Below are 23,244 nucleotides of genomic sequence, written 5' to 3'. Positions count from 1 at the left end.
AAATGTATTCATTTGCAAAAAGCAGCCACCAAAAAATGTGAGACCTGAGGACCACTTCCACCCCAATGTTCAACATCACTGTGCATGCACTGCATTCTAATGAAGTACCTTATGTTGCAAATTCCAGGACAGTTTGAATAATCTGACAGTCTAATTAACATTTCAGTCTCTCTATCAAACATTTGCTTTCACTGCCAAGTGGCTTTTTCTGTATATACTTTCTAGAGCGTGGGGTTGCAGACTGCATACACTACTTCAAAAACATCATTTACCCAAGAAATTAGACAGCTTTCTAGTGCATTTCTGCATCTGTAGTAGAGCTTGTTTTAGTTTTTAAAAAAAATCTAAGCTTTTCAAAATTGAAAGTTTTCACAGAAAGCTCTTGCATGTGCTGCATTTAAGTATGTTGCCTATCAGGATGCTCTCCTAAGAGTAGTTAGGTAAATATTTCTTTATTAAATGATTAATTCCATAAATAAATTCTTTTAATTCATTGAATATAAAATTAAAATCATTTACAACTTATTCCAGTATTACAGGGGCTGGAAGGGGTAAAAAAAACCTCAAAGAAAAACACAAAAAGCTACAGTTTGATAAATAAAATACTCAGCTTTAAAACAACTGATTTCTGTTTGCCATTAAACTAGTTGGTACATAATAGCTGCCACTGTGAACACCCCACAAGTGCCCACCTCAGGAAGGAATGTAACTTCCAATTTGGTTGGGAAAGGGTGAAAGAAAATGGAAGGAGGGGGAAGAAGCATAGTGTTAAATTGAACAGGATAGAAAGAGTTTTCATAACCGGAACAAAACATTTATCTGATCACTTACAAACAGAAAACAGTATATAATTAGATAAGGTGCTCCAAAAAGAAGCGGTAAAGTTGCTCCAGTACTATGAAGCTTTAAGTATGCTTAAATCTGTTGCGTTAGTGTCCAGTTGCACAGTGCACTCTTGTAACATCTCAATGTTGCCCTCAAATGGGCAAGGCACCATTTCCATCAAAGGTCCTTTCTCCATGGCTGGTTACTTCAAAATTCTGTTTAGCATCCCACCCCCAACACAACTTAGTCCCTAAATTTGTGAATGTCATTGACTAATCTGTAGTAGGGATAAGCTTCATTTGCATGCGGACAGTTGTAGTTGCACCGGCAGGACTGGATCATCATGACGCTCTTGGTGAAGGTTTCCCCATCGTCGCAGCGGAACCTGATCTTGACAGTCCTGGTCTGCTGGGGCGTACAGCACCTGCCATCCACGCAGGAGCCGCAGTACTTGGGGCGGTACTTCTTCACGCTGGAACATCCGGCATAAGTAAACTTCACTGGGGATGGGGACTTCTTAGTCTTGGTGCATTTTTTTCCCTTCTGTAAAGGAGAGGCAACGATGTTATTAGCAGGAGATTCTTCTCCAGCCTTCACCCTCTACCCAAAGCAGTTTGGAAAGAAGAGAAGCACTAAAGAGTCTGTATTTACCTTTAGGGAGGCATAGCTAGGCTGGCCACATGGCCTCACTTCACATATCCTGGTCTCTTTGATGAGCTTGCAGTCAGGATTGTCGTTGGTAACCCTTGTGGAGATGCCAGTTCCACACGTCTTTGAGCACTGGGACCAGGAGGTTGTTTGCACAATGCATTTGGGATTCTCAAAAGCTCGGCTTTGTGGCTCGGATCCAAAAACTGGAAAAGAAAAAGAGGGCTTAGCCTAAATATGTTCTCTCACTGGGTTTACTTTCTTTCCACCGGGCTCTAAGGAGCCGTGTGGCCATCTTCCCGCTTCCTCCCCTTAACTGCCGCTGTCACACAGATTAGCCCATACTCACCAGGTAGCATTTTCAGGCCTCCTTTCACAATGGCAATCAGCTCATTGTTCCTGGTTAGTTCGCCTTCGGAATCATCCAGGCCGAACTCTTTGCTGAAGAAGCCCTCCAGCTCATCCAGCGCGTCCTTGCTTTCATCGCAGACCCACTCTTCGCAGCACTGCCCGGGGACTTTGACCAGCCTGGGGCTGGGACAGCCCAGGTTCGGAAGGGAGAGCTCCTGCGGGCAGAGCGGGATGCAGCCCACAGCTCCATCTATGCACGTACACTGGTGTTTACAGTTCGGCTGGAAGCTTTCACCGTTCTGGTAGATTTTGGAGTTGTATTCACACGGTCTGCCCTCGGACTGCGCTGCAGAGATCAACAGAGAGGGAAAGGAGGAAAGTCAGCGGCGGGAGTCGCTGGTTTAAGCGCAGGTATTTGCTGGTCTGTTAAATTCAATTTACGGCGGAGCTCCCTACAATCCCCCGGAGACGCGGGGCCAGAACAATAAGTTAGTCAGGAATCACTTTTCCTTATGTGCGTTTAGCGGAGCCCAGACATACTGAATCGCATTCCAGGCCGCTGAAGTCATGTGCCTTTCTGCCAAGCTACCAACAACAAAGCATAACCATACATGGACTCGAAATTACTAAACTTCGGCGCTACGGGGAGCGGGGCTTTTCCCCGAGGGAGGCGGGGGGCAAGCCGCTTACCTCTGCAGATGCCCTTCAGCGCGGCGGGGCTGGCGCCGAAGTTGCACTCCAGCCCCTTGGTGTGGTCGCAGGGCTGCGCCCGGCTGCAGTCCTCGTTCAGCTGCTTGGCGCAGACCTTGCAGCAGCCGCAGCCGTCGGGCACCAGCCCCACGCCCGGGGCGCACTGCGGCACGGCCGCCGGGCACTGGCAGACGGCGGGGCAGGGCGAGCCCAGAGCCTGCGGAGCGGAGCAGAGCGGCGGCCGGTCAGCGCCGGGAGCGGAGCGGAGCCCCCCCCGCCGCCTCCCTCCTCCTCCTCCTCCCCCCGGCCCGGTCCGGGCAGCGCCGCGGCACTTACCAGGCGGGCCAGGCAGAGGAGAGCGGCCGCCAGCGCGGGGCGGGTGCCGGCGGAGCCCATGTCTATCGCCGGCGGTGCGGGAGCGGCGGACAGCGGGAGGCTGCGAGCGGGAGCGGGGCCGGCGCGGTCTGAGGCGGCAGCGGGCGCGACCGCCTTATATGGGGCGCGGGGCCGCCGCGTGCGCCGCGGCGCTGACGTCGCGCGTTCCGGGCCGCGGCCGCGTCCAGCGCTCGCGGCATCCCAGGAATGCGGCTGGCGCGCGGCGCGGCCGCCCCGCCCCGCCCCGTCTCCCGGCCCCGCGGCCGCCGGCGGCGGCCCTGCCGCGGGGGGTCCCCCCGCCCGCCCCTGCCGGGCCTGCCGCCCGACGGGCCCCGACGGGGCTCCCCCAAGCGCTGCGGGGGCCGCGGGGCGGGCGCTCTCGGCGTGGGGCCGGGGCACGGCGCGCCCCGGGGCCGCGGAGGCTTTGCCCCGTTAGGCGGCTCTGCCGGCTCCCCGCCGTGACCCTCGCAGACGCGCCCGGACGCGGGGACGCTTAGATACGGAGCTTTATGCGTTCGGGGCCGCGCCGGGGAGCGGGGAGCGGGCACCGCCGCCCGGCCCCCCCGCGCCGCCGGCAGCGAGGGGGGCGCCTCTGGCCCTGGCACCGCCGGGCTCGCTCCCTGCGCCCCCCACACCGCACCCCGGCGGCACCCGGCGCTTTGTCGTTACTGCCGCCGCCGGAGGGAGAAGCAAAACGTGTCGGGTGGGCGCGGAGCCCGGGGCCCGGCGGTGCCCAGCGCCCGGCCAGGTGCCCGGTTTCCAGACCGGGAACGAGATGGCGGGGGACCCCGGGCCCGCAGCGGGCCGCCCCTCTTCCACCGGTTTACTGTGTCCCTCACGCACGTTGGCGGCCTCGAGTAGTATTTCCTTGTTGAAGCTTAAGATTTGGGGCCGGGGAGGAGAGTTTAAGCTTCTGTTGTGGCGTCTTTTCTTTTCATGGCCGTAAGTATTTCCAGATGGGGATTTAGACACCAGACGTAACAATATTTCCATATTTGGTATAGCAGTAGCCTGCATTTTTCACATTTTTCTGCTCTGTTATCCAACCACAAAGCATTCTTGACAGCTTCAGATGTTGTTAAATATAGCCTTAACTTGTGTTCCCAGGGCAGGAAATTCTTTGGAATTCCTGTTTTTCACGCAATCTGTCTATCATGATTTAGGAGAATTGCGCTGGAGGAGCCAACTGGCGTTCTACTGCAGTTTTGCTCCCTTATTGAAAAAAGCCCAGCAGTTGGGTTTGCTACCCAACGGCGTTACAATAAATCCCCATTCCAAGGATTTTTCTTTGCAAATGAGATTGTTGTTCCTAACATGAGTTTGGGGTTTGCCTTTTTTTTTTTTTTTTCGATCGCCTTCAAGGCTGGAAGGTTGAGGAGCAGACTCCGAGGAGAGGCGAAACCTTACAAAAAAAACCCTCCAAAGCCCATGAAAAGCGGAGGGGGGGAGGGGGCGAGGGAGACAGTGCAGAGGGAGGGGATGCGAAGAGGAGGGGGATGTGATTAACCTGTCTGCGTCGCATTTCCATACAGTAAGTGTCTGTGCGCGCCGCCCGTCAAGGATGGGCATTGAGGGAGGGGGAGCCGCAGCAGCCCCGCTGCTCGGAGGAGCGAAGCCCAGACGTCTCGTCGCCGGCCCGGTGCCACTGCCGAGGGGGCTACAGAAAGGAGCGTTTCACGGGGACTGAGTGGGGACTGTGCACATGGCTGCGGGTAAGTGCTGCTCCCGGCGCTGCTCCCCCTGCGCGGGGGCCGGGGGCGCGTCTGCCTGCGCGCCCCTCAGCGTGCCGTGCCGTGGTGGTCTGTATTCCCGCACCAGCAGGAATAAGAAGGCGGCCTTGTTGGACCTTGCCGGAGCCGCAGAAAGGGGGGTTTGTTGTTGTCTTGGGAGCGCTGCTCCTGGACGCGGCTTTGGCCGGAGGAGTGCGGCAGGGGGACGCTGCCTGCCAGGGCTGCGCGGCCGACACGAGGGGGGGGCACAATGGAGCCCCTGTCTGCGGCCGGGCCGGGCCGGGCCGAGCCGGGCCGGGCGGCAGCGGCGGCCTCCAGCCGCCCGGCGGGCTGTCCAAGACCACACCGGTTTGCTTCGCTCCCCCAGCGCGCATCTTTCTCTGAGCGGCCCCAGCCGCGCGGGACGGAGCGGGCGGACGGAGGCTGCGCATCCTCGGCGACCCTCCCGCAGAAACCCCCCGCGGCCCCGTGCAGCAGCCCCGGGGGGAGCGGCACCGGCACCCCGGACGGCACCCCGGGAGGGCACGGGGCGGCCTCTCCCCGCGGGGTGATGCCGTGAGCCCGGGGACGGGGGCAGGGCGAGGGGTGTCCCGTCGGAGGGGACGGGGGTGCCGCTCCCGGCCCCCCGCTCCGGCCGGGATGTCCCCGCGGCGGTGGCCGTGCCGGGCAGAAGGGACCTGCCCCCAGCACCGCCGTCCCCGCCCCGGCGGCGCCCAGGCCCGTCCCAGGCCAGGCCCGACAGAGAGTTCCCGTTGTGGGTTTTCACACACACACACACACACACACACACACGATTTATTCTGTTCGTGTTCTTCTTTTAATTCAAGTAAATCAGATCGATGTTTTACTTTGTGGTGGTTTTGTGGTTTGGGAAAGGTGATGGGATGAAAGCTTAGGGCACTCTTTTGCCCAGAACTTGCTCTTCAGAAGGCAGCAGTGGTTTTCTTCATCACTTGTATGACTCGAGATTTGACCAGAAAGGACAATAGCTGAAAAGGTCTTTAGTTACACACTGCTATCTCGTAAGGCTGCCAATATATACCATTTAGTGCCATTTCTGATGGCAGGAGGTATTTTATGCATCCATTAAGAACTGGACAGAGACCACCGGCGAACTTCGATGGCTGCCAGTAATGGTAGTAATGACTTTCCATCCCTACTGATTTGGCCGAGCCCCAGCTGGTGACGAGGAGGAGCAGGGCTCCATCCCGTTTCCAGACTCCAAGCTCTCCAGAACGCCAGGGTTCCCTTGGTTTTATAGGTGCATGTTTTTTTCTGTGGTAATCTAGTTTTAAAACTCTAAGGTGGTTTTTAGATAGAGAATCTGACTCGTACTTTTTTCCCAGGATGACTCTCTACACGGCAGCATTGCAATCAGGAGGAACAGGTTTGCGATTCAACACCCCTCAGTTAATGAAATTTTTGAAAAATTTTCAAAAATTCTGAAATAGCAGAAGAAGCTAGCACACCAATGCATGGTTAAATTGGCCAGTTTTGCTTTTCAGGGATTTATGCAAATATTAGTTTATTTAATTACATCTAATTTAAGGACACGCACCAAGCATTTTGCTTTGATCTATGACTTTCACAACATTCAGCAAATGCCACAGGAAAAGTCAATGAATAGCGCCTTTTCTCACTTGGTTTTGTGTCTTACCACACATCCACACAACGCTGATGGGAAACTGTAACTGAACCTACGTTTGCTCAGAAAAAGGTCACTTTGAAAGCTTTGAAGCACCTTTTAACAAACCTGTCCTGAATTTCAAGTAGTTGACAACACTTGAGATGGGTTGAGTCTCTTTGGAGTTCAGGTTAGACTGTGACCCTTTCATAGGCTTTCCCTGCACGAGTTTCCCTGTCAGAACCCATGACCCAGTGTTTACCTTCCAGGCTGTGCCTACATCTCCTGGATATGTCAGGAAACAGGAAAAAATGTGGATTATCTTCCTTTTTTAGAATTTGTTCAGTGTAACGTATTGTTCCAGACCTTTGTTGTCCTGAGTGAACTGGGAAATACTCCCTGCTTTACGTCATTAGGAGTATTTTACTGGCTCCTCACTTTATGTGCCATAGGCAATCGCTGTTTGTCTGGTAAAGTCTGCTGGGAGCTTGGCTAACGCAAAGCAGAAATTTGAAACAGTTGGCTTATGTAGCAGGTATTACAGATTTACTGTGTATATCCTGTCATTTTCACAGGCCTGTGTCTCTCCAGGGAAAGGACTTTCCAGAGAAACAAATCAAGAAAAAATAACTGGTTTATCTTCCTTCCACCCAGTGTCAGTTTTTCATGGCCTTGCATAGGGATTGCAGAGTGGCAAGAAGTGCTGTGTAGGATGGAGGCTCCTCTGGTTGCTGGTACTCCTGCGGACAGTAAGTATCCAGCACCAAACTGGAGCACACCAGAGGTTTACAATCATGTGAATTCTGGAGAAAGATCTTACTAAATCCAGCTTCCAGCCCTTTTTTGTACTGTGTTTAATTTCGTCTTCCTCATTCTCTTTTTCTTCTGCCCATCCTTTACCATGTATTTCTTCTGTCGCTCCCCTTTCTTCTGCTTTTCCTTGTTCCAGTCTTTTTTTCCCTGTGGCCTTCCCTCTTCTGGTGTTTACCTACCTCAGGCTGGGCCTCTCCCGCAGCCGCTGCCAGGCTGCTGGTTCCTGCGGCACTAAATCAGTCCTCCCAGAGTCAATGGCTCCTCTCAGTCACTCACAGGAGGTGCAAATCCAGTGGGGCAAATTAAGCATAGCGACACACAGGCAGAGCGGCTGAGTAGCCAGAAGGCTTCAGCAGCTAAAATTCAAGTGGGTTCAGATTTTTTTCTTGCTTTGATTTGCTCAGAGTTTATGCTGAATTCTTCTGAGTATGGCATTTCCTATTTGTTTTCTTCCTCTTCCTTACTGCTCTCCCTTCAGCTATGCTCATGCCTGTTAGTTTTTGTATAGTCTCTGCCTTGCCTGTGCTTTCTAATATTTTGGAGGGTTTTGCTTTGCAGCATTTGTGCACAGACAGGCACTTTGCTTTGTAGGTGTGCTGCATTTTCCTCTCACTGCTGTCAAGGTGTCACAGAGGTTCCCGTTGTCTGAAAGTGGAAGGGGGACTTGTGAGCCTCCTAACCCCACAGGGAAGCAGAGAAGGGAAGTTTGATGTAGCATTCCGTTGTGCTCATTGCTGCTTCAGTGTGTGAACTGCACCGCTACACAGATGAAAGGACGTAGCAGCGTAACAGAGGCAAGAAGCATCCCTACTGACGGTCCGTGTGTTCCTGTCGAACAGCTGACCGGCAGTACGTACTGCATGGCTTTCTCACCCCAAGCTGGATGCAGAAATGCAAAGCAGCCAGCTCTTGCTTAGTTCCTCCTAGGCTCAAAGTACCTTTGTCACTGTCATTCAGGGATCTGGCATTAACTTTATTTTAGTACCAGCCACTACTGTTTCCTCAGTGAGATAGTTGGATTACATAATATGTATTCACCTACTCTCATGCATGTGTACTTCAACACTAGACTACATTCAGAAGATGCAACTTGCATCAAGCTCATCCCTGTAGCTGAAGTCTGCAATTAAAAGACTATTAAAGGCTTTGGCTCTCTATGACACAAAAAAACCCCATCAGGTTGTCCTAGCAAGTACCTGGCTGGACATGGATTTCTTAGTCATGTCTGTTCATTCCATGTAGTCATGTAGCTTGCAAATGATAGCAATATAGCCTGACATCTTCTTCATATATTCTAGAAAAAGAATCTTCACAGCTGTGTCTCATGAGCTTGGTGAAGGAGGCCAAGGCATCAGGAGCATACACAGGTCCCTTCCTGGTGTCAGCTGAGAGGGAGGTCCCAGACAGAGATCCCACCCGAGAGAGTTAATCATCCCAAATGACCTCAGCAGAAACTTCTTAACTTTAAACTTTGGTCCTCAGAGTGCAGGATTTCCCGGTGGAGCAATGCATGCAAACTGCCATCTGTTAAGACAAAATGAGCAAACTCAAGATTGCTCATGATCGTAAGGAGTTTCTGGAGCTAGCTGAACCTGATTGCAGTCAGTTGGATTGTGCCCGAGAAATCCTCGATCAAAGCACACTTCTAGGCTGTGGCCCATAATGGTTGTCAGCTGCTGTCTGCCTCAGTCTGCATCTTAACTGCACCTCAGAGGCAACTGCCTCCTGCTTTTATCCATGTTGCAGGACTGCATGCCTCAGAATACACTCTCCTCTGTGTGTTCAGATTTGCTTGTTTGTTTTATTTTTCTACATTTGAAGTACATGTCAAACTCTTCTTTCCCCAAAGGTATTTTGTTTCATTATAGTTAATAATCACAGCTATGTTTCTTTAAGGTAAGTCTGTGTCAAAGCTACAGGAGCCCTCTGCCTTCCTTCTGATGCTTTTCCTCCCTCCCTGCTGATATGATGTGATGGAACAGTTTCTTGTTGCTGATACATGGACATTCAAAGGACTTGCCTAGCCTTTGATTTTAAGAACACGTTTTTGTAGCTATTTTCTTGAAAAAAAAATTAGTATTGATTAATATCTTTTTTTTCTTTGCACGCAAATAGGAGGGGAGGCCTGATCTGGCAGGATGCTGAATGTGCTCTGCCATGCAGTGAATTCTGTCACTTACTGTGCTTTCCAGGCTAGCTGCTGGAAATGTCACAGGATTAATTTCAGAATCCCCTGAGGTGTCTGTTGGCTTTGTCCGGAATCATTACTCATTCTCTGCTACATACACAAGCCTATTAAAACACGGCGAGATCTTAGTTGTGTTTGCTGCGTTACTGTTCATTTCCATTCTGTTCCATCTGGGCTCTTACCCTTTGCCAACCGATACGTTATGTGAGCACCTTACAGCAGCAGCTAGCTGTGTTCTTCTGTCGTGCATGCTTGTTTTATGGCACACACGAGCTAACCAGTGCAAGGAAGCCAGCCACAACCTCCTCCAGCGCTGTTCTGCTGCTGGAGATCGGTTACTTGTGCCGTTTTCTGGCTTGTGCCCCTCACTTCTAGTCTGTGATAGCGTAGTGAAAAAATCAATAGCAGACAAATAAGTAGACACGATGTCATCCTTGCAGATAGGGAGGACTTGCAGACAGCCAACAGACCATGTATTTGCTTTAAGAATGTTTGTGGAGACGGAGTTACGATCCAAGAATGTGCAAGTAGCTGCCCATCCCAGTGTTGCGTGCCTGCAATTAGGGAGAAGTGCTAAACTATCTCTAGACTTGATTAGCATCCAGATCCAAAAGATGTGTCTTACGCTGTGGAGCTGGTTGGGGTGATTTTTCTAGGGGAGTGAAGAAGAAACTATGTGAATGGAATCTCTTCCTCATCTTATCTCTGCTGCACGCTAAATTAAAACTGGAGGTAGCCAACTGGCAAGAGCTGGTGGGCTGCTCTGTGAAAGGGTCCTCATGTGGGCTCCATGCAGCAGTCAGGAGCAAGGAGCCCAGTGCCTCGCACAGACCCTTGGGGAGAAGGACATCTCTGTGAGTCTGCCAGGAAGCCTGCCTGCTGTTTTCCCAGGGACTGGTGTCCTCAGGAAGTAAAAGGTTAGCAGGGGCTATCAGCAGACTACTTTGGTTGGGAGACTTTTTTATGATTGCATTAACGTCTCTTTTCCTGTTGTTGTGCAGAAATTATGACTCCTGCTGTCGGTGTTGAGATGAAGGCAGGAGCACTTTCACATGGAGCAAGTATTAAAAGCTAACTGTTTTGTTAATCATAACAGAAAATTAGGGCTGGCTGGCGGCTACTTACTTTCAGAAATGTTGCTTTTGTCTTTGTTCTTTTAACTCTTTTCACTCATTTGTATCTTTTTGTACACAGTCAGCTACCTGTTTGTCACTGTCCACTCTCACTGCCTAACCTGGAGTCTTGCTTCTGAAGCTCCCCACAAGCTCAAATTTTAGACTTACGTGATAATTTGGGATCAGAGCAGAAAAATGGGAGATAGGATGGGTCTTTCAGGTGAGCAGTGTGTGATAAAGAGCAATCATGTTTGTAACCAATTGTGAGAGGAAAGCGTCTGGTTTCAAGGAATGGGCTTTTTTAGGATGTACCCATACGGTGTTTAACAGTGCCATGTCAAAATACAAATCATTGATTAAAGGTGCGCCTTACTTGTGCTGCTAAAAACACTTTTAGATTATACATGCTGAAAACAGTAAATATTTAATGTACAGGTTTACTTTTCCTCGTTTATAGAGAGCTCAGTGGGCCTGACAGAGCAGCTAGACAGATGTGTTTATAGCGAGCTCCCCAGGCAGGTACAATGCTGCAGTGTTCGGCCTGCGAGCACCGCAGGGGCATGCTTAAAAAAATAAAAGTGTTCCATTTACAGTGGGGGAAAAAAATCCTGAGAATGTTTCTATTAATATTAGCTGGTGTAAAACCCCAAATTCTACATTTCAGGTCTTACATATTTCAAAAATAGAGGACTAGATGGTGGTTGGTGAGGATATGGAGTAAGAAGTGTTCTCTCACATAGCCAGTGAAAGGGACAGTCAAGGTGGCAGTTCTTGCAGAAGAAGAGTGGTGTTGCTGATGAAGGTCAGGTGTGAAATAAAGAGTTCAGGAGTGAGCAGAGTGGGGCAGCAAACCCTGGGCATGGGGGAGCGTGGGTAGGTGGGTCCACAGGCCAGTGTGCCGTGCCTGTGGTTTGATACCGACTCAGAGCTGTGGTTCAGGACCACAGCTGAGATCCTGGATGTGCATGTTCCCAAAAGGTGAGAGGGACCAGATGCTGTGGGGAAAGCAAAATGCACGGAGCCCTCCCCACATGATGCAATGCACGTACCTCCCACACCTGTGAGATACTGACTGGGATGGTGGGCAAAGCACCTCCACATACAGGGAGATTCTTTTACATGTTAGCCTTGATCTTGGCTGAGGTCTTATCTAAGCACTAGCTTCTGATCTTGATTATACTGACGTTAAAGCTGATTTACCTGGTCAAAATTAATGGCATTAATTAATTGGCACACATTAATGAACTGAAACAACTGACACTTGAGTTTCTGGAGAGCTCCCAAGGAATGGGTGGCAGCATCTGCCATTCTCTGATTTCCTCAGAAGTTATGCTTGGCTGAGAAGTGAGTTTATTTTGATAATCTGATTAAACAGCTGGCAGCTTTTTAACTTTTGAAGAAAAAAGATTAACTTTTAAAAGGGGATTCATGGGCTGACTAACTTCTCAGGAAAGTTTTTTGTTCAAGAAAGTAGAGTTAGGAAGTAGAATTCTGTATTGGGGCTGGCTAAGCACTCTATGATTAAATATAGTTCTCTCTATATAAAATTTAATAGTCATCTCAGTGTGTGAATAAAACTTGGAGTCCTAGTGAGGTGGTTGTGCTTTCCCAGCAGCTTCACCTGCAGAGGACATCTTTCCCTGACTGCAGGTGACCTGCCATCTTGGTGACACAAGGGGATGGGGCCATCCCATGGGTACCTGCTCAGTGCAGGACAGCACCATCCTGGTAAAAGCAGCTCAGCACCTCTCCTTACTGGGGCCTTCCAGCACAGGGACGCTGGGCTGCTTTGCCTTTGAGCCCTGGCCACAGCTTCATTGTCTGCAAGCTCCTTTTCTGACAGATACGATGCATAGGCCAACCCATTGCACCTAGGAGCATCGGACAGGAGGGGACCAAGAGAAGGGGGCTCCTATGCTGAGCACTGGTATTGCCACAACAGCACTAGTGGCCATTGCACATCCAGAAGTGGCAGAATAATGCAACTCTTTCTTTGCAAGCTGAACTACAGGCCATGTTTCAATATGGCCCGCTCACGCCTCTGTACCGTGCTTTAGTTGTGAGCTGATTCAAGCAAACCCAGCCATCTTAGACCCAAACTGAGATTCATTGATTCCAGCAGCGGCGCTGGCCTGAGGCACCCTGCTCCGCCGCGGCTGCTCCCTGGCGCCCCATTCCCTTGCATTTATGACCTCCTTTTTGCTGTTAGTGGCACACAGGTCTGCAGTAAAACAAAGACTCCAGCTCGGGTCTCCCAGGGGTAGCAAACCAGCACATTAACCCACTGTGTGACCTGGCAAGGACTTGTGACTCTCTGGTTTTTATGGCAGGATTCCCTTGCCTGAGTATTGCGCATTTGGGAGGCTACACAGTTGATGCACAGTCAGCTCCTGAAGGGCAGCTGGCCTGATGACAGTAGACTTAAAAAATGAATAAATTGTCAGCTTCAGTCTGGATGTCACCATCATTTTAATGCTAATGGACTTTTTCCTCAGCCAGCCTCCTGTCTGAATGGGGAGCACAGAAACATCCCAATATTTATGGGATTTTAACTAGATTAGTTACAAACCTATAAAGCAAAGAAAGAGACAGTTCATCCAGTATTGGGGAGGGGAGTGTTAAAAATGCCACCTTAGATAAAATATTACGGGAGTTGAGTAACTGTAAATAAGAACCTTGCCTATGAAATAGCTTCTTATGTGAGCTTGGGATGAAGGCCAAGAGAACGTCTAGGGCTTGGGGAAATTTATTAGCCCAGATCAACAGGATTTCTGGGACTCAGGAGATGGGGTGGCAAAGAATTTGCCTGTTGGAGTCTGCACTTCCTCCATTCATGCCTGCAGCAGGAGTTTCACTTACAAAACTCTCAAGATGGTTCATTTGCATTTTTTGAATTTTCTTGGTTCTCATTAGCAGCTGCAGTTCTGTCCTGATACTTGGGAGTGCTGGATTCAAGCTCTGGGATTCCACAGCCTGCCAGTATGGTCTTGGACAAATCATTCATCTCCCTGTGCTTCAATGCCCCTCTGCAGAGAGGAGATGAAACATTATTTCCTGAGTCCTGGGGATGTCAGGAAGGTGTGCTAAGGACTAGGAGACATTCAGTACACTCATGAGTGAGAATACTATGGGTGCTTACAAATGACAAGACCATGTGCAGAACAGCTACAGTGGACAAACTGACCCCTCGCAGGGGGAGGAATGCCATTTTGGTGGAGGGTGATGGGTCTTCCCTTTGATCCCAGTCATTTTAGTCACTGCCAGGATTCTCCCTACTTAGACACCTTTATGCCCTCTGCCAGTGCAAGTTGGCTGTCCTGACAGTGTCACTGGTTTCCTGATGATGTCAGGGTCATCTTGGCTATGCGTTCACTTTAAAAAAGGGTACATGCACATCAACAGTGCGCAACTCAGGATCCTGCTGCCTTTTTACCCCATTTTTCATCTCTCTCATTCCTATTCACACCCTTCTGCTGTTCATTCTGCTATTCCTTACCCGTATTCAGCTTTCTGTCTGGGTTCTTCTAGCACGTCTCCTCTCTGCCTTCAATTCAGTATTTCTGCCTTCACCTCCGTTCTCACTCCCATGTTTTGTCCGTGTTTTATTTTTCTTATCTTGTTTTTGGAATTCATCCTTAGCCTCTCCTATGTATTTCCCTTTTCCTCCCTCCAAGAGCTTTTCAGTAAACAGCATCCCTCCTCCTATTCTGACTCACTGCCCACTGACAGTGGAAAGATTTCATCATGAAAGCGATGCACAGATCTCCCAGTTTAGAGCGCGGGGTAGGTTAGGATGACCTCGCTCCTCCTGTCAAGTGAAGAGCCTGTCAAATGAAGGGTCTAATTCCTCAGCCGATGTTTATTTGCCAGATTATCTCACGTTTACTTGTTGTTTGTTCCCACCCCAGTGTAAATGCCTGTGTGTGCTGGGGGGATGCTGTATTGTGCCCTGTATCACCCCACTCCCATGTGATGGCAGCGAGTACCTCAGTGGCTCTTGGTAATGTACTTAGCCGAAGTGTGGGAAAACTCTCAGCCTTGAACTTCACTTTGTATTTCCATGCCATATGAAACTCATTGAATGTTTGTCCTTCCCTTCACGTGGCTGCTGCCTGCTCTTGTATTGCATTGACATATGTGAAATCTATTTGGTCCCCTTTTTAATATGCTGCTTACAGTATAAATACAAAAGCAGACCGTGCTTCTGAAGAGAAATAAATGTAATTGTGGTGGTGGTTGTTGTTATAAATAGTGCAAAGGATTTAGAAGCTATTTAGCCTTTCGGGCAGGAATCACAAGTGTTCTGTGTAATATAATCTTAAGGCTCTCATATTTAGCTATCGAAGTCTTCCCAGTTGTGATTGGCCCAGTTCAGTCATTACTGTTTGGCTTCAGTGCAGGATGAGGATGCTCTGCTCTTCACCGGAGTGAGGCTTAGCCTCCAAAATGTAGTGTGCTAGATCATATGCCTGACCTGTACATGCATATAGCACCATTATTCATGCAGATCAGGCATTTGCATGTGCAACTAGTCCATTTGCATAAAGAACCGTGGTATTTCCACACATGAATTTTTGAGGTTGGTTCCTAAAATCAGTGCTGCATTTTTCCTCTACTGGAGTGAAATGCAAATATTTATTTATTGACAGAGCTGGAGCTGATCGTTTTCCCTGTCCAGGTCTAAGCTCTCTGTTTCGTCAGATAAAAACAAGTAGTATTCTGATTTCTTTTTAAAATGCGTTTGTTCATAACTGCGTTAAAAACAATTTAGTGCTTGCTCTCTGCCAGCCCCAGTAGAGTGAGATATAGATATTTGTGTATGTGTATGTATGTATATGTATATCAAAAGGGGCTGAACGCCCAGAAATTCTCTTGGCAGCCCTGCTGTCTGGTTAGAAAAGGAAGTGAGCTACAAAATTTGAACATTCAGTTCTGAGACTTGAAAGCTTTCTGGATTTTATTACTGACTCAACAGGGTTTTCATTATGTATGTGGCCAAGAGGAGAGGTTTACGCAAGAGGAACATATTGTAATTGAATATGTTTGTAATTTTACACATTGTTAAATAATTGAGATAACTAGATGTCTCCTAAATGGACAAAATAAATTATGTGTTAGCAGCAGTGTCACTGTGGCACAGACAAGTCAATACAAAAGTGTGGCCGGCTCCCATCCAAAAGCTGATTTCCAGTGCAGAGGGGTCCTGATCCAGATGCAGAGTGACATTTTGCTGTTGATGTGAATGGGAGGCATCTTTCCCTCAGCATATCTGGAATCCTCTTGCTGCCTGTCAGTCTCTTCTACTCCAGGTGATAGCATCTTCAGCTTGCTTTTTTTTTCTTTGCTTTTTAGTAACTCAGACCTATTTAAACAGCAGTTTGAGGCTGAGTTTCTTCTGCTCTCATTTTAATATTAGTTTTAGGAAGAAAAATATTTTGAGAAGCAAATTATCACGCAAAGAGAGAAGGTGTGGAATGCGTGGGCTGAGCTGTAAATACAGAACAAGGCTATGTCCTGCTGTCCTGGTCGCCTCCTGCAGCAGGGGATGTGCTGTTGGATCGCACCCTGCACCCAGTCAGCTCTGCCGCAAACCAGCTCAACAACAAAGTGAATTCCTGTCCCGCAGACAACATACTCCCAGCTAATTTTGCACTTGTTCATGTGATGCGTATTTATTCTTCATTGTCTTAAAAAGGTATTTATATTTAAACCTCTGTGGTCTCTGGTGCCATACAGTCTTAGTGCATGTGTTTTCATGAAACTACTGTCAGCGGGAAATGCTATCTGTATGTGCCTTTGCATTTTACATGTGGGAAGCCAAGGCACAGGGAAAACATAAGGTCACTGGATAATTCAGGCTGGAATTCAGGACCCAGTCTGAACCTCTCTCACTCTCATTTATGCCCAGTGTCTCTCCTGTGCACACCACTGTGAGCAGTATGGCTCTGCCTTCTAGATACCCCCCTCCGCGGGAGGTGTCGGGGGCTGCCCTTGGGCTCCCCGGAGACTCCCCCTCTCCAGGATGACCAAACCCCTTTCCCTCAGCCCAGCAGGCTGGTGGCCATCTTTTCTGCTGGCTTGTGCCATCTTCATTGTTCTTCACCCCTATTGCAGCGGCCGTGAGCGGGAGGGAGAATCACGAGTTTCCTTTAACGGGCATCATGATGGTGTGTTCAGCAAGGTGCTGTGGTCCTGCCACTGCCTCTGCCAGCAAACTCCGTGGTCACTAGAACATACTTGCCTTCGTTTGCAGTCTTTTTAAAAAATTATATAGCTTTAGGGCATATGACGCCTCCGACATTGTAAATCGAGCCGGGTAGCCTCTCAGTTTTGCTTTTGATTTGTTCCATTTGTTCTGTTGCATATCTTCATGGAGAAACATCTACTCTTACTGCTCTTGCAAAAGATACGTGTGAAGCAGTGTTTACCACAGCATCAGCCTATCTGTGGCACTGAACCACATGCAGGTCAGCAATGCTCAGAGGTGTTGCCTTGCCGGTGCTACACAATTAGTCTCGCTGAGGGTAAACACACATGCTAAATAGATCTGCTTTTAATGTGGGAAACACAACGTGTGCCTGCCCAGCTGTGTGCACCAAGCAGAGGGCTTTACTAGCTTTTTCTCCACTTCCCCCTCTGTTGCCGTGCCGGGTGACCAGTGGCAGGGCTGTGCAGTGGTCAGGATGCCCACAGCAGGGAGTGGGAGAGCTGGGCCTGCGCTGCTGGGCCTGCGGAGGACACAGCGGGGGGCTGGGGCAGGTGACTCTGCTCATGCCTGAGAAGGTAACTGGGAGACCCTGGCACGGCTCCCGCCCTCCCTCGCTGTCCTCAGCACCCAAAGGTGTGCGGTACGTGCCCAGTGCCTCCCGCCCTTCAGAAAGTTTTCGTTTATGGCTGCTAGACTCAAGACTGTGGGCTGCTCCTACTTTTATAGTATAATATTTTTGTAATGTTGTTATGCAGCTTTCTTACTAAATGCATTTTTTTTAGTCAATTTTGCCTGATAGTTCTCCCTCTGTTTTTGAGTCCATTGGCTCAATTTCAGCCAACCATGAAAAAAAGGTATTCGTTTCCAAGAGATTAAGCTGGAAGCAGAGCCCAGGAAGGTGAGCAGCTGGGCTGAAGAGGGATACCCTGCCCATGCCCTGGGAGAGCTGGCAGCCTGAGTATGGCTCTGGTTAGAGGCTGGAGGAAGAATCCATGGTGGTGAGGCAGAGGGAGAGGCTGTGAACACTCTGACCACAGAAAGTGCCTTCTTGGCGCTCCTACTGTCTTCAGACACCGGAAAATCCAACCACAAGACACAAATTCATAGGAAATGAGGTCTCATCAGTTCCACTGCCCACAACTTACTTATGGCTCCACCAGCACTTCCAAGCATTTGGTTTGGTCAAAGGGCTACTGGAAACTGGGCAGATGTCTTCCCTGAGTCACCCTGCCTTTCCACCTCCCCGTGGTCGAGGTGCTTCTCAGGCCAGGGCGCTGCCAGAGGGGGTGACATCCAGCTGTCCATTGTCTTACAGGCATCCAACCTGCCTCTGGTGTGCTGGTGCTTTAAAATCCATCTGGATCTTCTTCGTGTTTTTGCCAAAGATTTTACTAACCAGGAGAACGTGGCATTATAAGAAGGCTGTACCAGCTTGTTATTCCTATCCTCTCCCCAGTGAGAATGAGCCAGAGAGCATGTTTTAAACGTAGCCCATGGTCAGATGGTGTGGTGAGTGCTGGAAGCCTGAGATGGTCTGGCAGAAAAATAATTTCCCCTTTTAAAACCACTGAACAGTCCTTGTTCCTCCACACTCCAGCTGGTTAGCTTGGCCATGCAGCCTGGGCATGGAGACGTGGCTGGATCCACTCCCGATACCTCCCTGCGCCCCTGGGTGAGCTCTTGCTGCAGCCTTTGCTGCCGCAGGTGAGGGATGGGCTCAGCCCCACTTCTGGCTGCCAGAGAAGAGGGGCTGGGGCAGGGGGTCTAAAGGAACAGCCTTTCCTCCTCCCTTGCAGCCTATTTGTGATGAGGAGAAACTGTGGGGGAGTGTTAACGTTTCAGAGGGAGGGTGTGCATTCATGCCGACATCAGAGGCAGGAGGGCTGGGCAGGGAAGAGGGCCAGGGGTGCTGCCCAGTGTTGGTGCTGCCTCTTGGGGTTGGGCTTCTATCAGGGGGCTTGCTGCCACTCCATCATGCTGTCCTGAGGGAGAGATGGGAGGCGGTAACACTGGGAGAGGCTGTGTGGCACAACACGCAGCTTAAAAGAAAAACCCAGATCTTCAAGGGCATCACTAGGGAAAAATTACCTGAATGTTTGGGCAGCCGCTGTTCAGTACATGCTAATAGCAGCTCAGATTTTGTGGAGCTGAAAGCACTGCCAAGCCTTTTTCTGCTTCCTCTGTAATGCTGCACCTCCACCTCCGATCTTCCCCCAGGAACGCAACAGCCCTGTGACACAGAGTTTTCCAAATGTGATACATTTCTCTAAAATTGCTTTCAAATGTTCCTAGCAAGAAACTGCGCTACTCATTTTGTCCATGGCCTTGCACAGCCGGCAGCATCGTGGGTGAGCGCGGTGAGGCTGTGGGTACAGCCCTGGCTCGGCCAGCGGGGAGCTGCTGGCCACCATAAACACAGCATCCCCCAAAAAGCAGGTTATTGCTGGGGAGGTGCCATCAACGCCCTTCCCGATGCTGCCCAAGCCATCCTCTCTGGCCGGCCACCTCACTGCTGGTTTGAGCACTTTGCCCAGCTGAAATGGGCGGCTGGCAGCTCAGTGGCCAGCTGCAGTCCAGAAACATCACATCTGGAAAGGGCATTTGAGCTGCTCCTCGGGATGAACCCATGCACATCCCAGGGCTCAACCAGCTCACCCCTGCTTGCAGGAGGGGCCCCCATGCTCCACAGGGAGGGGAGGGTTCGAGAGGCAGGTAAGCAAAGATGACTGGAGTGAATCTACAGCGCTCGGAGGAATTTGAGTGAAATGCCAACACCATCCTTCGATGCTCCGACCCTTTGTCCTTTCCTCCTGCCTCTGTAAATAGGCTTCTTCTTAAATGGGAGGGGAAGGCAGTGCTTTGATATCAAATCTAGTCCATTAAAAACAAAATGATGGAGAGGGGTAGCTCCTCTGAGCCCACCTGTCAGTGTTTTCAGCTTTACTATCATATTTTCCAGCATCTTCCCAGTGTTTTTCTCTCCTCTGTTGCTGTACACAGAAGCAGAGGAAACTTGCCTATGCAGAGGAAAAAGTGAACCAGGCTTTCTCAGATGTTCTAATAAACAGCCTGAAAAAGCTTTACAGATTGATCCCATGCCATTTTAGTCATCAGAGGTCTTATTTACAACTATAGCTTGCTTAAAGAAAAGCACAAAGGTAGACCTTCTGTAGTTGCAGGTCACCTGGCTGCTCCAGAGAAAATTGTAATTAAGTTCAAAAGAATATATTTTTTTAAAACATGAATATTGTCTTTAGGAGAAGATGGTGCCGTTTAAAAATGCTAAATTAGTCTAACAGCCTTAGTACCCTCTGTGCATGTTCTGGCCTCGTTCCGTGATGCTCCTAAATATTTGAACCCTTTGGTGCATTAATCCTTTACAGCAAAGCTGTTAGCCTGGAAGGGCTGCAGCCATCTGAAACCCCACAGGATAGTCTGATAGTTCACAGGTAGGGATTTTAGAGGTTGATAGTTATTTATTTATTTATTTATTACAAATGGAGAGGATTGGAAGGGGATGAGAGGGATGCACAGAAAGCAGCGGTGCAGTGGGGCTGGGAGGGCGTTGTGTAGCTGCCTGTCCTTGGCAAGCCCTCACGGGGCTCCCCTGCCACCCTCACAAACCGCACGTGGAATTTCTTGTTTATTATTTCCCCTGTTTGAAGGCAAAAATTAAAACAGCTTTAATGGAGAGGACTGAGGAGATAGGTTCTGATAGCCACAACAACGGCACAGCAGGGAGGGCTAAGCAGTGCTAAGACTGCTCTAAATTATTCAAGCTATTAACAAACTATAGGAGTTGCCATCCTGAAGTTTGCTGGAGTCCAGCCAAAACCTCCAGTGAGTTGCTGGCAGGTTCCCTGCTTGGTGATGGTACAGGAACGCGTGCAGTAGAGCATCACCTTGGTGTGGGCCAGGGATACCAGTCATTTGCCTCGGCCACATCGGCTTGCCCCAAAACTCCCTGGTGGGGAGAGTAACACAGGTAGTTTTTGGAAAGTTTTTTTTCCGGTTGGAGGAAACAAAAAAGGTCAGAAACCAGATGGAAATGGAAATGTAGCAATGTAGCATCTCTCTAAAAAAAAAAAAAAAAAAAAAAAAAAAAAGAAAAAATGGAAGAACGTGAAGAAGGTGAGGCAATTACTACATTTGTAATCAGCTGTCACACTGAAAAGATCCAGCATGAGGGTCTGAGTTCATCTGGAGTACAGAGCAGCAGAATTATATGCAAGTGTTTTATTTCATTAGGAAAATCAACATCTAATCTGTGTGGGAAATGGTAAACTTCGTTTCTACAGAAGTCTGGCTTTTTAAAATTTATTTGTTTGTTTGCCATCATACACATTGTGTTTGTTAAAGAAAAGTATTTAAGTCAAACAAAATATGACGCAGAAGATTCAGGGTGCCATTTGATAAACAATGGGCTGCTAGTTGTCAAAAAAAAAACAAAAACGAGGCAAATCTGGCACATGCTGAATCCATTCCTTTCTGTGCAGGAAGAAAAATAACAATTTATTTCCCATACAGCCAAAGTCTTTCACAATCTGCATTGCTCAAAGCTTGAGTAATGGCCAGCAGCAGCAGGGACATTCGTCTGTCAGGACGCCCTTTGCAAGCAAAGGTAAGTCAAGTGGTACAGCACCAAGCTTTCAATGACCCTGTGGCTGATACAATGGGTTAGAAGCAATATTGTCTGCATCTTAATACAGGGTTAATTAGTTTTCCCTGCCAAATAGCAGTGGGCAGCATCTGAAACACACTGAATGGTTTTCCATTTGGGCCAGGTCTACTCACAGTGCTGGTTTGGCCAAAGGTTGCTTACATGCCTCAGATGCCTAAAATTAGTTGTTTTACAGCATTACCAATTACTGACTCAAGATGGTGATACAAACAGTGCAAAGTGTGGATCTCATCTTTCTGGCTCATGTTGGCTGACAATCTTAAAATAGCAATTATCTAATGGGGAAAATCCCACAGATCTAGACAAGTGGAGTATAAAAATAGCCACCCTCACTGGTAAGAGTCCCAAAGTAATTTTTGAACCATGCTGTGGCTAAGGGCCGTGTACAGATACCTGTTATCAAAAAAAGGAGCAAAAAGCTGGCAAGAATTCCTCTTTAGTCTGCCTGGCATCAGTAAATACCTGCAGGTCAGCAGAAGATGTATTTATAGTTGTAACCACATGAAGCGAGAAAGCCTACACTTGCCCTGTATTTTTCCATGAAAGACGTGAAGTAATTCAGGGTTTGTGAATAGATCACTGTTCCTGGACCTTCTTTTTTGACCCTGATTCCCTTTATATAACAGTCTTCTGTTCCTCCTGTGGATATGTTTTTTTGCCGGGAAAGTTATTTTTGGAATGATGGTTTATAATTGATGTTAAAGCATGCAGTAAGGCTTTTATATATATTCTGTGTGCTCACACTTGCTTTATGTAATTGCCACCAAAATTAAGCCCACTCACTTTCAATTTTCTTTCCATGTTTACAGCTTCTTTTGTTTCCTTCCCATTATTAAGTTTTCCAAACACATTGTTGGACATCAAGGATTCAATTAGAAGTCCAGAGCTGCAATAATATCTATTCTGTCTGTGCAAAAGTATTGATGTCGTAATAAGTTAATTGTCACATTATGTCATCTATTTAGGACTTTTTAGAGGAGGAGGAATGCTGTTGAGCTCTTAACATATTTATATGCACTGAGAAAGACAAAGTAATGAATGAATGAATGAAGGAATGTATATTTAGGACCTACTCTGCTTCCCCTTGAACCCAAGAGGGGAGGGGTAGAGCAAGGAAAAAGAATTCTTTCTACTCAGTTTGTGGAAACCTAAATCTGGCCTTCCTACAAATAAAGACTGGCAATCCCAGTCTTAAAATACATACTGAAACAGCTGAAATTTTACCAGATAGTGACTTCATAGCATGAGGCCACATCAGTATTACGTAAGAGTGCTCTGGCTATCTGCATTTTGAGATACTTTCAAAATGCAGGAATGAAAATGCATCTGGCAAAAGGATGGAGACTGGAAACTTTTGCTGGAAGGGTGCTGTTGAATAGGAGATATGTTTTCTTTGCATCATTTCTCTACTTCTTGAAAAAAACTAATAAAGCTAATTTTGTTGAGGGAACAGATAAGGTCTTCTTGCAAAGGTTCTTCTTTTTTACTGTAAATGACACTTAGACTGGGATGCTTGCCAGTATTATTATGCTCCTAAAATCTTGTTTTGGCATACAATCAGGTTGGCCTTGCTTTGTGGAGGTATTGAGCATGTTGGTTTTCCAAATTCAATATGGGCTTCAGAAGCCTTAAAAATCTTTAAAATTCTTAACTTCTGCTTAAATGCCTTAAGGCCTGAGCCTGGAAATGAAACACATGGAAAGCTCCACCTTGCTCCTAGTTAGAGGAATGCCTCTTTTGAACAAAATCAGGTTTGGTAACCCACATTTGAAAAAGCTCTGGGAGCTTATGCTGTTGGTGACTCATCCTGAGGGGGAATAGTGCTGGGGCTCATATTGGTTTTCTTTAAAGGATATTTTTACCCTTGTTTTGTTTCCCAAGTCAAGAGCTTTTTTGTGAATGAGATAATCTGTTATTTTCAAAACTACAACTAGGTACTTTTTAGACTGTTGATTTGATGCCATTTTTGGTACCCATTATGTCTTTCCTGTAACTC

General features: G+C 48.3%; 2 protein-coding genes across 2 annotated transcripts in view; one reads left to right on the top strand and one right to left on the bottom strand.

Moving 5' to 3' along the window:
- Nucleotides 1-442: 442 nt before the first annotated feature.
- Nucleotides 443-2,966, bottom strand: CCN1 (cellular communication network factor 1). Its single transcript, XM_074908189.1, has 5 exons — nucleotides 2,851-2,966; nucleotides 2,515-2,731; nucleotides 1,823-2,170; nucleotides 1,477-1,679; nucleotides 443-1,368 (listed from the first exon to the last, which is right to left on the bottom strand). The coding sequence occupies exons 1-5, from the start codon at nucleotides 2,908-2,910 to the stop codon at nucleotides 1,069-1,071; spliced, it is 1,128 nt and encodes a 375-aa protein (XP_074764290.1). The 5' UTR covers nucleotides 2,911-2,966; the 3' UTR covers nucleotides 443-1,068.
- Nucleotides 2,967-3,542: 576 nt separating this feature from the next.
- DDAH1 (dimethylarginine dimethylaminohydrolase 1) overlaps nucleotides 3,543-23,244 on the top strand; it is a 98,400-nt gene continuing 78,698 nt past the window's right edge. Inside the window, exons 1-2 of the mRNA XM_074906510.1 lie at nucleotides 3,543-3,831; nucleotides 4,422-4,601. The gene's annotated coding sequence lies outside the window, so the exon portion shown is untranslated. The remainder of the gene's footprint in view (nucleotides 3,832-4,421; nucleotides 4,602-23,244) is intronic.

This window comes from Athene noctua, chromosome 5 (genome assembly GCF_965140245.1).
Source record: "Athene noctua chromosome 5, bAthNoc1.hap1.1, whole genome shotgun sequence".
In the NCBI taxonomy this organism is placed as follows: domain Eukaryota; kingdom Metazoa; phylum Chordata; class Aves; order Strigiformes; family Strigidae; genus Athene; species Athene noctua.
The sequence above is the reverse complement of the archived record's forward strand: the minus strand, read 5'-3'. Positions and strand labels throughout refer to the sequence as shown.

Excerpts from the sequence above, each read along its gene's own strand:
- CCN1 (XM_074908189.1), bottom strand. The coding sequence starts at position 2,910 with ATGGGCTCCGCCGGCACCCGCCCCGCGCTGGCGGCCGCTCTCCTCTGC. Across the intron at positions 2,732-2,850 it reads TCCTCTGCCTGGCCCGCCTG|GCTCTGGGCTCGCCCTGCCC; the intron begins GTAAGTGCCGCG and ends TCCGCTCCGCAG. Across the intron at positions 1,369-1,476 it reads CTAGCTATGCCTCCCTAAAG|AAGGGAAAAAAATGCACCAA; the intron begins GTAAATACAGAC and ends TCTCCTTTACAG.